Below are 14,151 nucleotides of genomic sequence, written 5' to 3' on the forward strand. Positions count from 1 at the left end.
CTGGAGACTCAAACATACGATGAACGGCTGCAGGAACTGGGCCTGGCTAGTCTAGTGAAGAGAAGGACCAGGGGAGACAGGAGAGCAGTCTTCCAATATTTGAGGGGCTGCCACAGAGAGGAGGGGGGTCCAGCTATTCTCCAAGGCACCTGAAGGCCAGACAAGGAATAAAGGATGGAAACTGACCAAGGAGAGATTCAACCTGGAAATAAGGAGGAATTTTCTGATAGGGAGAACAATCAACCAGTAGAACAGAAGTTGCCTTCGGAAGTTGTGGGAGCTTCACCATTGGAGGCTTTCAAGAAGAGACTGGACTGCCATCTGTCAGAAATAGTGTAGGGTCTCCTGCTTGGGCGGGGGGTTGGACTAGATGACCTACAAGGTCCCTTCCAACTCTGTCAATCTGTCATCCCTGCTGTGAGATACAGCTGGAAGGCTGCAGACTTTCCTTCTCACGGTTTTCCTTCTCCTTTGATTCTCGGTGACTCAGGTTTGAGACCCTGGAGCCAGAAATGAATAACCTGGCCTCTCGCATCGCGGCAGTCAACGAGATTGCAAGCCAGCTTTTGGGCGCCGATCACAGAAACAAGGAAAGCATTCAAGCCACCCAGGAACAGCTCAATATTCGGTAAGTGCCCAGAGGTGCAAGAGAAAGGGATGGGAGACCAGACAGAGAGCAGAGCTGTCAGCTTGTGCAGTGGAACGGGAAAAATCAACTCCTGCAGACTTCAAAGGAAGCCAAAAGCTTCTAACGCTTTTGCCCCACCTGCTTTAAAACCTTGTCGAGGGTTTTAATTAAAAGAGATGAAGGGGAAGCAGGCATGTTGTAAAGCAAAGCAGTAGCTTTCAGTTATTTTCCAAAAAAGCCAATAAGCTGCCTGTGGGATCCCCGAGGCATTCTCAGAAAATAGAAATTGAGTGAGAAGGCCGAAACTGCCTGTTCTTCTGCCCAGGAAAAAAAAATGAAAATAAGATATGACTGTAAAAAACACTCTCAAAACTGGGACATTGGTGCTCTGTGAGCTTGGTGATTTTCTTGCAGGCGTTTCATGACCCAACAAGGTAACTTCATCAGTACTAGAAGGGAGAGGGTTTCTCCTCTACACCAGTAACCCCCAACCTTTTTGATGGTAGGGGGGAATGGTTTTGTGTGCCACCTATATCTTGTGAGTTATAGGTGGCGCGCTGGCGCAGTGGTTAGAGAGTACAGGCTACTTCTGCTTATTACCGGCTGCCAGCAGTTTGGCAGATCAAATCTCACCAGGCTCAAGGTTGACTCAGCCTCCCGTCCTTCCGAGGTGGGTAAAATGAGGACCCAGATGTTGGGGGCAAGAGGCTGACTCTGTAAACTGCTTACAGAGGGCTGTAAAAGCACTGTGAAGCGGTATAGAAGTCTAAGTGCTATTGCTATTGTGCGTGGACAGATGAAGCTTCGTGGTGGCACAGTGGTTAGAATGCAGTACTGCAGGATACTTCTGCTGACTGCCAGACGTTGGGCAGTTCGATCCTGACTGGCTCAATGTTGACTCAGCCTTCCAACCTTCTGAGGTCGGTAAAATGAGGACCCAGATTGTTGTGGACAATTTGCTGACTCTGTAAACTGCTTAGAGAAGGCTTTAAAGCACTATATTTAAAGTGGTATATAAGTCTAAGTGCTATTGCTATTGCTTGTACAGACAGGTTCCTAACAATCCACGGCCTGAAGTAGAGAATCCTTCACGGCATTCAAAGGAGACAATTAGAAATACATTTGGAATTTTAAGGCTGTAATACTAGAGGAGAATATTTGTGGCTCAGTGTTTAACTGTGGAGTCCTTGGTGCTCTCTGAGCTTGGTTGCTTTCTTGCAGACATTTCTTTACCTAATTAGGTAACATCATCAGTTCCTAGTACAGAGTGTGATTTGCTCTCTGTTTACACACTAGTGGCAGTGTTGGTGGGAGTGTTCCCAGTTATATTTCTCTTCTATCAGTACACCCTGAGGGCTAAAAGATGTGATGGGGACATCTTTATTTATTTGCCAGAAAGCTAATATTTTCCCCTCTGGGGTGTCAATTTGTGAGAAGGACCACAACCTGTTTTTAAATTAGGCTCAAGAGATTGGGGAACCCTTAACTCGGGGGTTGTTGTGGCCCTCCAGTGGCCAGTGGAGCTGGTGGCAGATTCGGAGAGTGAAGAGGTTGGGGAGGAACCTGGGAGAGTCCTGGAGTCTGGGGAAGGCTCTGTGTCGGAGGCAGAAAGGGGGCCAGGGCTGTCTGTTAGTTATCAGCTGCCTTCAGACTTAGACATCAGTGGGGCAGAAGAACAGCTGGAGCCTGTTCCCAGTGTGCGCATGCGCAGAGTTGCCAGACAAAGGGAACAGCTAAAGAACGGGTTGACTTGGGAGGAAGGCCACAGATGGATGGTGAATGGCCCGTCCCAGAGAAAGTAAAAGAGGAGCAAAAGGGGAGTGGAGTTTGCAGGAGACCATTAGTTCGCTTCATTGGTTCGTGACCCTCTGAGACTCCTGGCCAAGTTTTGCAGAGATCGGCCTGGCAGCTCTCCAAGCCAGATAAGGTCTGTGACTGTAAATCCTCCCTTGAAAGTCTTTGCTGGATGTGAATGAGCAGAATTAACAGTCGATTAATAAAAGGGATTTTTATCAGAGCAGGGGTCTCCAACCTTGGCAACTTTAAGACTTGTAGACTTCAACTTCCAGAATTTCTCCTTTGGACTCTTCTCCTTCCCTGTTTCCAGGTGGCAGCAGTTCCAGTCCTTGGCGAGCCAAAAGAAGGAGGCCTTGACCTCGGCCCTCAGCATCCAGAACTACTTCTTGGAGTGCAACGAAACCAAGGCTTGGATGCGGGAGAAAACCAAGGTGATCGAATCGACCCAAGGTCTGGGCAACGACCTGGCAGGGGTGATGGCTCTGCAGCGCAAGCTGGCTGGCATGGAGCGCGATCTGGAGGCCATCCAGGGCAAAGTCAGGGACTTGCACGAGGAGGCAGACCGGTTGTCGGCCCAGCACCCGGAACAAGCCGCCGCCATCTCCAGCCGGCTCGCCGAAATCGACGGGACTTGGGACGAGCTGCGGGGAACCATGCGGCGTCGCGAGGAGTCCCTGGGAGAAGCCAGCAAGCTTCAGGGCTTCCTGCGGGACCTGGACGACTTCCAGGCATGGCTCTTGCGCACCCAGACCGCCATCGCCTCCGAGGACGTCCCGGCTACCCTGCCAGAGGCAGAGCAGCTGCTGAGCCAACACGAGACCATCCGGAACGAGGTGGAGCATTACAAGGCCGACTACCAGCGCTTGCGGACCATGGGGGAAGAGGTGACGCAAGGCCACACCGACGCCCAGCACATGTTCCTTCAGCAGCGCCTCCAGGCCCTCGACACAGGATGGAACGAACTCGGGCAGATGTGGGAGAACCGGCACCAGCTGCTTTCGCGGGCTTACAGCTTCCAGATCTTCCTGAGGGACACCAAGCAAGTGGAAGGTGTGCTCAGCAACCAGGTAAAGCAGGTTTGGGAAGGGGGTGGGGAAGGAAATGGGGGGGGACGACGACAACTCTGTTTGCAGACAAAGGCTGAACTTTTGTTTAGCTACTTTGCAGGACTGATTGTTTGCCTGCGTTGTGATCTTTTTTTGTGACCTTCCTCTTTCTCTCTTTTCCTTCTTTCCTTCCCTCCCTCTTTTTTGTCCCCCCTTCCTTCTTTTTCTTTCCTTTCCCTCTTTTCCATCTGTTTATTTCTCGTTGCCTTCCTCCTTCCCTTTCTTCCTTCTTCTTTCCTTCCCTCCCTCTCTCCTTTTTTTCTTCCCTCCCTTTTTCCTTTCTTTCCTTCTTTCCCTCCCTATTTCTCTCTTTGTCTTTCTCCCTCCCTTCTTTCTTTTTCTTTCCTCCTTCCCTTCCCCTTCCCTTCCTCCCTCTTTCTTTTTCTTCCTTCTTTTCTTCATCCCTCCCTCCCTCTGTTTTCCATCCTATTTATCTTTGCCTTCCTTTCTTCTTCCATCCCTCCCTCCCTTTTTCTTTGCCTTCCTTTTTTCCCTCCCTCCCTCTTTTTCTTTCCCATCCTTCTGTCTTTCTTCCTGCCTCCCTCCCTTTCTCCCCTTCCCTTCTCCCCTCCCTCCCTCCCTCCCTCCCTCCCTCCCAGGAATATGTGTTGACTCACACCAGCATGCCCAGCTCTCTCCAGGCTGCCGAGGCTGCCATTAAGAAACACGAAGATTTCATGACCACCATGGAAGCCAACGGAGAGAAGATCAAAGGCCTGGTGGACTCTGGGCGGAAGCTCATCCTGGAAGACAGCCTGCACTCTGACAAGATCCAGGAGAAGGTTAACTCTATTGACAGTCGGTGAGCAAGAAGACTCTTGGTGAAAAATGTAATTCCAGTCAGGGGACACAAGTGTGAGAAGGAGGCTGCTTTGTCTCCCATCGGCTCTCTTCCCAGGGAACTTATAGAGCAGGGGTGTGAAACTGAAAGCCCGCAGGCCAGGTGCATCACACAGAGGCCAGGCCCACCCTAGCTCCGTGAATGGGAAAAATGTCGCAAAATGTCATGTGACGTCACGTGACGCTGCGGGTTTGACACCCGTGTTATAGACTAAACTGGAAAGGGAGCGCAATTTCCTAGTACAGTATGGTTAACCTTTTCCAGACTGAGTGCCCAAAGTGCATGGATGCGCGTGTGAATGCGCATGTGCGGCCAACCCCCCCAAATGCAATGTGCATGCGCCTCCTGCGCATACGTGAGGCACCTGCATGTATCCTGTTCATCCACAGATGCCCCCTGCACGTGCCGCGCCCCCATGCATGCGTGGCATCCCCTGCCTGCACCAGGGGTGGGTTCCTGACAGTTCTAACCTCTTCTATAGAAGAGGTTCCACAAATCTACCGTGCCGTTTAGAACCGGTTCCAGCTCCCTCCCCCCGCCCGTCCGCACATCATCAAGATGAAGAGCAAGAGGAGGAATTCTGGGAGTTGAAGTCCACATGTCTTAAAGCTGTCAAGTTTGAACACCCCTGGGGGTTTTTTTCCCCTAAAGGGTTAGGGGTGTAAGGGTCTTGTAACTTGACAGCTTTAAGACTTGCGTGCTTCAAATGCCAGTGTTTCTGAGCCAACATTTTGGTTGCTAAGCAAGAGCGTTGTTAAGTGAGTTTCACCACATTTTACAAGTTGGCCACGCTCACCCAGTCACATGGCCGGCAAGCCACTCCCACAAAGAAGGCCACACCTACAGAAGAGGTTCTAAAAAAATTTGAAACCCACCACTGGCCTGCACCCACCCCTGCGCATGCGCGACAGACCCCGAAGACTAGCTGGCAGGCAGGAGGTGCGCGCACGTGCACGGCAGAGCTGAAGTGAGGCAGCAGCTTGCATGCTCAAAGAAGGGCGCTGCGTGCAACCTCTGTCATAGGTTTGCCATCACAGTCCTAGTACTATAAAAAGAAAGCAGAAGGAGCTACAGTCAAATCTCCCCCTCGGCTGTGAATGGTGAGCCAGTTATTCCGGCTAATCTACCTTGTAGGATAATTGTCAGGATAAAGTTTGAAGGAGAACCACCCACGTTGCCCTAAGCTGCTCAGAGGAAGCGAAGGATAAAAATGTGATCGGCCGACAGGAACGGTTCAAAACATGCAAAAATCCCTGGATCTTGGTTTCCCCATTTTACATGCCACAAGATTTCTTTTGCTTTAGGGCTATTAGAGCTTAACCAGCATCTATGATTGTTTGAAAGAGGCTTGGTCAGATCCAAGCGCTCATAAATTGAGGTGTCAGAGGGGGGTTCTGAAATGTTGAGTACGCTTGGATAGCAAGACATTAGGGAAAAGCCACCTACAGGTAACTCTCAATTTCCGACCATTCCTTTAGTGACTGTTCAAAGTTACAATGGCACTGAAAGAAGTCACTTAAGGCCATCCGTCACACTTAATGATTGTTGCAGCATCCCCACGTGACATACATTGGGATGCTCGACAACTGGCTCACATTTAGGAGTCACATTTAGCGTCCCAGGGCCAGGTGATCCCCTTCGGCAACCTTCTGAACAAGCAATGCTAAGGGGGAAACCGGGTTCACTTAACAACCGTGTAACTCATTTAAGAACTGCAGTGATTCACTTAACCAAAGGGGCAAGAAAGGTCGTAAAGCAGGGCAAAGCTCACTTAACAAATTTCTCACTTAGAAACATGAATTATGGGCTCAGTTGTGGCCGTGTGTTGACTACCTGTAATAATTACCTGTGCAGGCCTGAGTTCTCATAGAAAGTACAGCCAAAGCCCATTTGCTTAATTGCATTAGGGCCCAACGAGGGTCTGCTCTTGTTTCTTGGTCATTTAAGGCGTGGCTGGCTGGGGAATTCTGGGAGTTGAAGTCCACACACCTTAAAGGGGCTGAGGTTGAAAAACATTCCTGTAAAGTTTGAACGCAGCCTTCCCAAATGCGGCATTCCCAGAGGCATTAAGACCGCAACCCCCAGAATTCCCAGAGAGCGAGGTTCAGGATGTAAAGTGCATGGAATCAATCTCTTCAAATATTAATCCAGCATTCTCCATTCTCTTGCAAGCCATGCTCCTCTGGGGAACAGCATATGATTAACTCCCGTGTCTTCCTTTCTGCTTCTCCTCCTCCTCCATCCTAATTGCTTTCAGACACAGAAAAAACCAGGAAGCAGCTCAAGATCTCCTGGCCCGGCTCCGGGACAATCGAGTCCTTCAACATTTCCTCCAAGATTGTCAAGAGGTAAGGTTTTATTAACCTGTTACCTGCCTTGGGTAATGAAATGTCTGCAAGGAAACAACCAAGTTCAGAGAGTTCAAAGCCCCCCTAATCTTCCTTCTCTGCATATCCTACCTGTGGGGGCAATTTGGGGGGGGAGATAAAGGAACGGTACCTGGAAAATACATTGTACCTCCCAGAGAAATGGAAATTTATATATAATAAGGAAAGGAGACAGTTGAAAGGAAAGGGAAGTGGAGAGAAGAAGGAAGAGAGGGAAGTGGAGGAGAGCAGATTGGGGCGGAGGAGAGGAGGAGAGAAAAGTTGAAGGAAGAGGAAAAGGAAGAAGAGGGAAGGAGAGAGGGGAAAGGAGAGAAGGAAATGGATGAGGACAGAGGAGTAGGAGAGAGGGAAGGAGAGGGAAATGGAGAAGAGGAGAGAGGAGAAGAGGAAAAGGGAGGAGAAAGGAGAGAGATAAATATAAATAATGTTGTACAATTATGAAAATAATGTCTATAACTATGACATGTATTTAATGTCATTATGTATTTAAAGAGACTATAAATGCATGATTAAGAGAATATTGGTTATAATCAGGTTATATAAAACTATGTAAACTCAAAAAGGACTAGATGTAGCCACTACGCCTGCTGCTGCAAAACTGGAAATGTGCTGCATTATAAAGAAAAATCTACAATAAAAATATTTACATAAAAAGGGGAAAAAAACCAAGCTCAGAGATCTCCAAGAAACATTCATTTCAACCCTGAGCTACAAATATTCTCCTTTAAGGGGGAGGATATCTCCAGTCCTAAATTTTGAAACCTGGCTTTCCTGGGGTTAAGGCTCATGCTTGAAGCCATTGTTCTGTCTCTCCTCCAGCTCACCCTGTGGATCAACGAAAAGATGCTCTCAGCCCAGGATATGTCCTACGACGAAGCCCGAAACCTCCACACCAAGTGGCAGAAGCACCAGGCCTTCATGGCGGAGTTGGCCTCCAACAAGGGCTGGCTTGAGAAGATCCAAAAGGTGGGTTTAAACCTGGACGGCATCCGTTGCTGTTTTTCTTGGCTTGCCTTTCTTTCTTCTTTCGCTCACCCTTCTAACGTTCTTGGAAGACCTTTCTGAAACCACCTCTCCTCCCATCTCTCCCTTTTGGCAGGATGGGGAGCAGCTGGTGTCCGAGAAACCCGAACTGGAGCCCGTGGTGAGAGCCAAGCTGGATGAACTCCAGAAACTCTGGCAAGAATTGGAATCCAGTACCCAGAGCAAGGCTCAGTGCCTCTTCGATGCCAACCGGGCCGAGCTCTTCACCCAGAGCTGCTCGGCCCTGGAGGCTTGGCTCAGCGGCCTGCAGGCTCAGCTGCACTCCGACGACTATGGCAAGGACCTGACCAGCGTCAACATCTTGCTCAAGAAACAGCAGGTAAATGAGTGATACTTTGCATCATGGCAAGGACGATAATGATGCCAACATTTTGTGTCAAAAGAAGTCAGCTCCCCAAACCCTTCCGAATAATAGAATAACAGAGTTGGAAGGAGGTCTTCTAGTCCAACCCCCTGCTCAAGTAGGAGACTCTAGACCATTCCAGAGAAGAAACTCCAGTTTCTTCTTTAAAACCTCCAGTGTTGGAGCATCTATAACTTCTGGAGGTAAACCATTCTACTGATTAATTCACTGTCGCAAAATTTCTCCTTAGTTCCAGGTTGCTTCTCTCCTTGATTAGTTTTTATCCGTTGCTTCTTCGACTGCCTTCAGGTGCTTTGGAGAATCTCCTTCTGGAGATTCTGGAGAATGTCCTTCTGGACATACACTCTGGAAAAACCCTCTGCCCAAGTATTACCAATACTTGCTTTCTTGGCAATAATGGTTTGCTGACTTGGAACGTAGGAAAGTGTTCCACGTTGTACCAATCGCATCTCTGCAACAAAACATAACTATTGCCCTGACCATAGGCATGAACTTTGTGCGTAACAAAGGCTGTGAATTATAAGCCAGAGAGATTATTACACACTGCTGTAGATCACGGGTTGTGTAATCACTGTTTGTTTTGGCTAAGGAAAGAATCTCTAAAACCACACCAATCCACACAGGCAAGCAAGTTCACAAGAATACAAACTTGACAGCAAACTGCACTCCTTTTACTAGCACTGATGATGTTACCTAGTTTGGGCCATGAAACATCTGCAAGGAAACAAGCAAGCTCAGAGAGCACCAAGGACCCCTCATGTCAACCCTGAGCTGCAAATATTATCCTTTATTAGCAATGCAGCCTTCAGCGAGATCCCCCTCCCCCCCCTTGAAAGGTGATAACCAGCAGCTTAAAACTTACCCGGAAGCAGACTGGCAGCTTCAAAGATTTCAGTAACAGGTTCTCTGCTGGGTGGGCGTGGCTATGGTGGCCTAGTCAGCCTCCTGCACTAGGGCAGGGGACCCATTTTCACTTTCCCCAGGCTCCGGAGGGAGAAAACTGCCTCTCCTGGGTTCCGGAGACCTTCGGGAACTACCAGGAAGCCCGTTTTCTTTCTCTCTCTCTTTCTCTCTCTCTCCCTCCCTCCCTCCCTCCCTCTCTCTCTCTCCCTCCCTCCCTCCCTCCCTATCTCTCTCTCTCTCTCTCTCCCTCCCTCTCTCTCTCCCTCCCTCCCTCCCTCTCAATCTCTCTCTCTCTCTCTCTCCCTCCCTCCCTCCCTCTCAATCTCCCCCCTCTCTCTTTCCCTCCCTCCCTCCCTCCCTCTCAATCTCTCTCTCTCTCCCTCTCCTTCTCTCTCAATCTCTCTCTCTCTCTCTCTCTCTCTCTCTCTCTCTCTCTCACACACACACTCACACACACACACACACACACACACTCTCTGAGCCTCCGCACAGGTCCTGCACTTGCCTCGCATCCAAACCAGGCTGCGTGGAGACTCCTGGGAGGGGAGAGGTGGGCAGGGCGGGCCCAGCCAGGGGTGGGATTTGAAGGTTTTCCGAACTGGCCATAACGTTAGCTACGGGTTCTCCTGAATCTGGGTGAACCCATTGCAGCCCACCCCTGCAGCTCTTGCAGAAAGAGACGAGCGCATACGCAACTCTAGACTTGCGCAAAACTGTTTGAGGTACTGCATTCTGAACCAATTGAAATTTCCATCTCTTCTTCAAGGGCAGCCAGCCCCATGTACAATTATTCCTATTGTAAGAAAAGAGGCATTTTTTTTTTAAAAAAGTACACCTTTGTGGGTGAGTGTGGGTGAGCTTGTAGATGTGGTTGAGACCGTTTTCCTTCCTTCTCTCCTCCAGTTGCTGGAGAACCAGATGGACGTGCGGGAGAAAGAGGTGGAAGGGCTGAAGGCTCAGGCATTGGCTCTCAGCCAGGAAGATTCCAACACAGTGGAAGTGGATGGGAAATTGCGGTCAGTGGAAGGGAAATTTACGGAGCTCAGAGCACCGCTGCGGGAACGATGTGAGAAGCTGCTGGCCTCCAAGGAGGAGCACCAGTTCAACCGTGATCTGGAGGATGAAATAGTAAGTTGACCTGGAAGAGGAAAGGGGAAGGAGGCCGATTCCCACAGATTTTACAAAAAGGAAGCGTGTTTCGAATCAAATAACTTCATTGTGGTCCTTCGCCAGCAGAAAAGAAAAAGAGAAAAGAAAGTAGTTTTCAAATATCCAGAGCATCCCAAAATAAATGAGGAGCGCCGAAGAGAAAAACATGCTCAAAAGCTGCATTCTTATTGGATAAAACTAACCCAAATCCAGAATCATAAGAGACCCCTAACAAATTTGAGGAAGGTAGCTGACATAAAAAAAAAAAAAATAGACTAGTGGGTAATGCTGAGACCAAAGCCATTTCCTACTCAAGCAAATTCAATGGCTCTTGATTATTCTTCGTCTCATTTTATACCACCTCAAAGAACCTGGCAATCCTATATGTTATTTCAGGATTAAGTAATAATTGTTTGTACTGCGGGTCTGTTTTACTAGTCAGAAGTGGGGCAATTAAAGTATTTCAAGATGCGGGGTAAAACTGAGTGTGTTCAAAGGAAGCATTTAAAAAAAGAAAAGAAAAACAGAGTGGGGTATAACCTTGGAAGATTAGTAAGATTGCTCCCCCAAAAGAGAGCAATCGAAAGTGGGATTTTTCCTACAGAATTACTTGGACTTTTCTCAGTTTTTAACCTCTGTTCTCGTCCTGCAGTTATGGGTGAAGGAAAGGATGCCCATGGCCGTTTCCACGGATCATGGCAAAGACCTGCCCACAGTCCAGCTGCTGATTAAGAAGAACCAGGTGAGGATCATCTTTGAAAGGGAGCAAAGGTTGCCACAATTCATTCTATGGTAAAATGTCAACGGTCCGACTGACGAACCCAAACTGTTCAGACCTAGGCTTCCCAAGAGCAGGAAGCAGACGTCCCGATAAAACCCCTTTTATTTAGGTTGAAGGGAATTCCTCTCCAGAAAAGTCCCGGCAAACAGCCTTTCATGAGATTTCACTACAGACCCTTATCAGGCTTGGAGAGTTGCCAGGCCGGTATCTTCCAAACTCCACGCTGTAGCAGCAATTCCTTGGCAAGAAGTCAGGAACAGATCGTCACCCTAATGAATTGAACTAATTGCCTCCTGCAAACTCCACTCCCCTTTTGCTCCTCTTTTATTTCCTCTGGGAGGGGCCATTCATCGTCCATCTGTGGCCTTACTCCCAAGTCAACCCCTGTTCTTTAGCTGTTCCCTTCTCCTGGCAGCTCTGCACATGCGCACATCGGTAACAGACTCCAGCTGTTCTTCTGCCTCACTGATGTCTGACTCCGAAGGCAGCTGGTAACTGTCGGATGGCCCTGGCCCCCTCTCTGCCTCCAACACAGAGCCCTCCTCAGAGCCTTCCCTAGACTCCAGGACTGGCCCAGGTTCCTCCCCAACCTCCTCACTGTCTGAATCTGCTACCAGCTCAGCTGGCTGCTGGAATTGCAGGAAACAATTCGTCCCTTCGGTCGTGTCAAGAGTGGAAAGTTCTGTTTGTGACTATAAGAGACTCTGTGCCACGTGTGGCCTTGCCCTGCGTTAGGATACTAGTTATCTGGCAGCTCTCCAAGCGAGATAAGGTTTGTGTTGATAAACATTCCTCTGAAAGACTGTTTGCCAAGCCTTGCTGGCTGGGAATGAAAGGAATTCACAATCATGTAAATTGAAGAGGTTTTGCCGGGACCAAGACTCTGCTTCATGTTTTTTAAGGAAGCCTGGGTCGGAACAACATTCATTGTTTGGTACTCAATGCACAAGCTAGAACTCGTTGATATAGGTTGCCTTATTTATTTATTTATTTATTTTATTTATTAAATTTTGTATGCTGCCCACTCTCAAAAGAGACTCAGGGCGGCTTACAATAAAAGGGAGGGGGGATATATAAAAAAAATAAACAACAGTTTAAAATTACACAACAGTCACAAACCTGAAGTGGGGCTGGACAACTCAACAGCCCCAGGCCTGCCGGAACAGCCAGGTCTTAGTCGCTTAGCCAGGCCGGAAGGGTAGTGAGGGTCCGGATCTCAACGGGGAGCTCGTTCCAGAGGGCCGGAGCTGCAACAGAGAAGGACCTCCCCCGGGGTGTCACCAGCCGACATTGGCTGGCAGATGGAATCCGGAGAAGGCCTAATCTGTGCGATCTAATCGGTCTTTGGGAGGTAATTGGCAGGAGGCGGTCTCTGAGGTAACCAGGTCCGATGCCATGTAGGGCTTTAAAAGTAATGACTAGCACTTTGAAGCGTGTTCGGAGCCCAATGGGAAGCCAGTGCAGCTCGCGGAGGATAGGTGTAACGTGGGTGTACGTAGGTGCACCCACAATCGCTCGCGCGGCTGCATTCTGGACTAACTGAAGTCTTCAAACACTCTTCAAGGGCAGCCCCATGTAGAGCGCGTTACTTATGAGTCATGACTCATTATATTATTCCTTAAGGGGAAAATTTGTTTGGTACCCGTCGTTTCTGGTATTCATTGCGCCCCCCCGGAACCAATTAACGATAAGTACCACTATACATTTTTTTTGAAGACTGCTCTTCAGCTAATTCTTTCCTCCGGACCCTCTCTTAGACTCTGCAGAAGGAGATCCAAGGTCACCAGCCGCGGATCAACGACATTGTGGGGAGGTGGCAGGGGCTGGCGTGCAGCGGTCTGGAGGCGGAGCTTCAGGGCCGAGTCGAGACGCTAGAGGAGATATGGCGGGAGCTGCAAGACCAGGTGGACCAGAGGCGTGGGCGGCTGGAGAAAGCCCAAATGGCCCAGCAGTTTTACTTCGACGTCGCCGAAGCCGAGGCCTGGATGGGTGAACAGGAGTTGCACATGATGTCAGAGGAGAAGGCGAAAGTAAGTCTCCCAACTAAGAATGAGGACTGCTTGTTTCAATGAAAAGTTTATAGTTTAATGGTTGGCTTTAATTTATTTGCGTTTCAATATACATGTGTAGATACATTTTTCAGACTAAGCCGCTCAGAGTTACTCTGTGGTAAGACGGAAGGCCAATAAAATGTATAAATAAATAAATAAAAATAGGTAGTCCTCAACTTAAGACCACCCACTTTGTGACTGAAGTTCCAACAGACCCCCTAAAAGTTACTTAGGTCCTGGCTTCTAAGTTCTGACAGCTACTTGGCCCCTATGGTCACATGACCACATTTGGTGCTCTCGGCAACCAATATGCATTTAACAATTCTTTATAAGTGCCCTGCAGTCATATAAACCAAATGATTATTTCAGGGAATCACGGAATGTGTGTGTGTGTGTGTGTGTGTGTTTGTGTGTGTGTGTCATAAAAGCAGACACGATGATCTCCTTTATGACTGTCCCAACTTAGGACATAGTGAGAAGGCCATAAGTAGAGGATTACCTATATCTCTTTAAAAAAAATACACTTGGAAGAGGTAGAAAAGTTACAATTAATTGCATAGCACTTAAAAAAAGAGAGAAACAAAAACTCTTGCAAAAGAAGGGCAGGAGAAAAAAAAATAACAAGTAGAAGTTTATCAAGATACCCAACCTAGAATTTAAAACCAGTGGGATGACTTCCTTCAGAAGCGGTGGGTGCTCCCACACTGGACATTTGCAAGAAGAAGCTGGAGAGCCGTTTCCATTCCATTCCCTGGACTCCATTGTTTATTTTTCTGCCCAAGCTTGTCCCTCCTGCCTTCCAGGAATTTAAAAAACAACAACAACCCTGTGGTTTTCTTTTCTTTAGGATGAGCTGATTGCTCAGGCCATGGTCAAGAAACATTTGGGGATGGAGCAGGCTCTGGAAGATTATGCCCAGACTGTCCATCAACTCTCTGTGCAGAGCCGGGACATGGTGAATAACAGCCACCCTGAAAGGTAAGGCTTTCCTGCCTTTAGTTTTTACATGCGGATGGATAAAGCACCTTTCTTCACCTACCTTATAAAAGTGAAATCTTATAAAACTTGTTTGTTGTGATTGAAGGAAAGCTACTTATAGC

At 48.4% G+C, this 14,151-nt stretch overlaps 1 protein-coding gene across 3 annotated transcripts in view; it reads left to right on the top strand.

Annotated features, from left to right (window-relative positions):
- The window catches only part of SPTBN2 (spectrin beta, non-erythrocytic 2), a 101,392-nt gene that overhangs the window by 70,690 nt on the left and 16,551 nt on the right, over nucleotides 1-14,151 (top strand). For all 3 annotated transcript variants that reach the window (XM_087705309.1, XM_087705307.1, XM_087705308.1), the window contains 10 exons: nucleotides 491-628; nucleotides 2,736-3,492; nucleotides 4,131-4,333; nucleotides 6,630-6,720; nucleotides 7,579-7,725; nucleotides 7,859-8,122; nucleotides 9,974-10,198; nucleotides 10,872-10,961; nucleotides 12,758-13,030; nucleotides 13,899-14,029. In XM_087705309.1, the coding sequence (XP_087561435.1) occupies nucleotides 491-628; nucleotides 2,736-3,492; nucleotides 4,131-4,333; nucleotides 6,630-6,720; nucleotides 7,579-7,725; nucleotides 7,859-8,122; nucleotides 9,974-10,198; nucleotides 10,872-10,961; nucleotides 12,758-13,030; nucleotides 13,899-14,029 (2,319 nt within the window). The remainder of the gene's footprint in view (nucleotides 1-490; nucleotides 629-2,735; nucleotides 3,493-4,130; nucleotides 4,334-6,629; nucleotides 6,721-7,578; nucleotides 7,726-7,858; nucleotides 8,123-9,973; nucleotides 10,199-10,871; nucleotides 10,962-12,757; nucleotides 13,031-13,898; nucleotides 14,030-14,151) is intronic.

The sequence above is a fragment of the Thamnophis sirtalis genome, unplaced genomic scaffold (genome assembly GCF_051295495.1).
Source record: "Thamnophis sirtalis isolate CommonGarterSnake01/CBP01778 unplaced genomic scaffold, rThaSir2_p1.2 scaffold_2, whole genome shotgun sequence".
Classification (NCBI taxonomy): domain Eukaryota; kingdom Metazoa; phylum Chordata; class Lepidosauria; order Squamata; family Natricidae; genus Thamnophis; species Thamnophis sirtalis.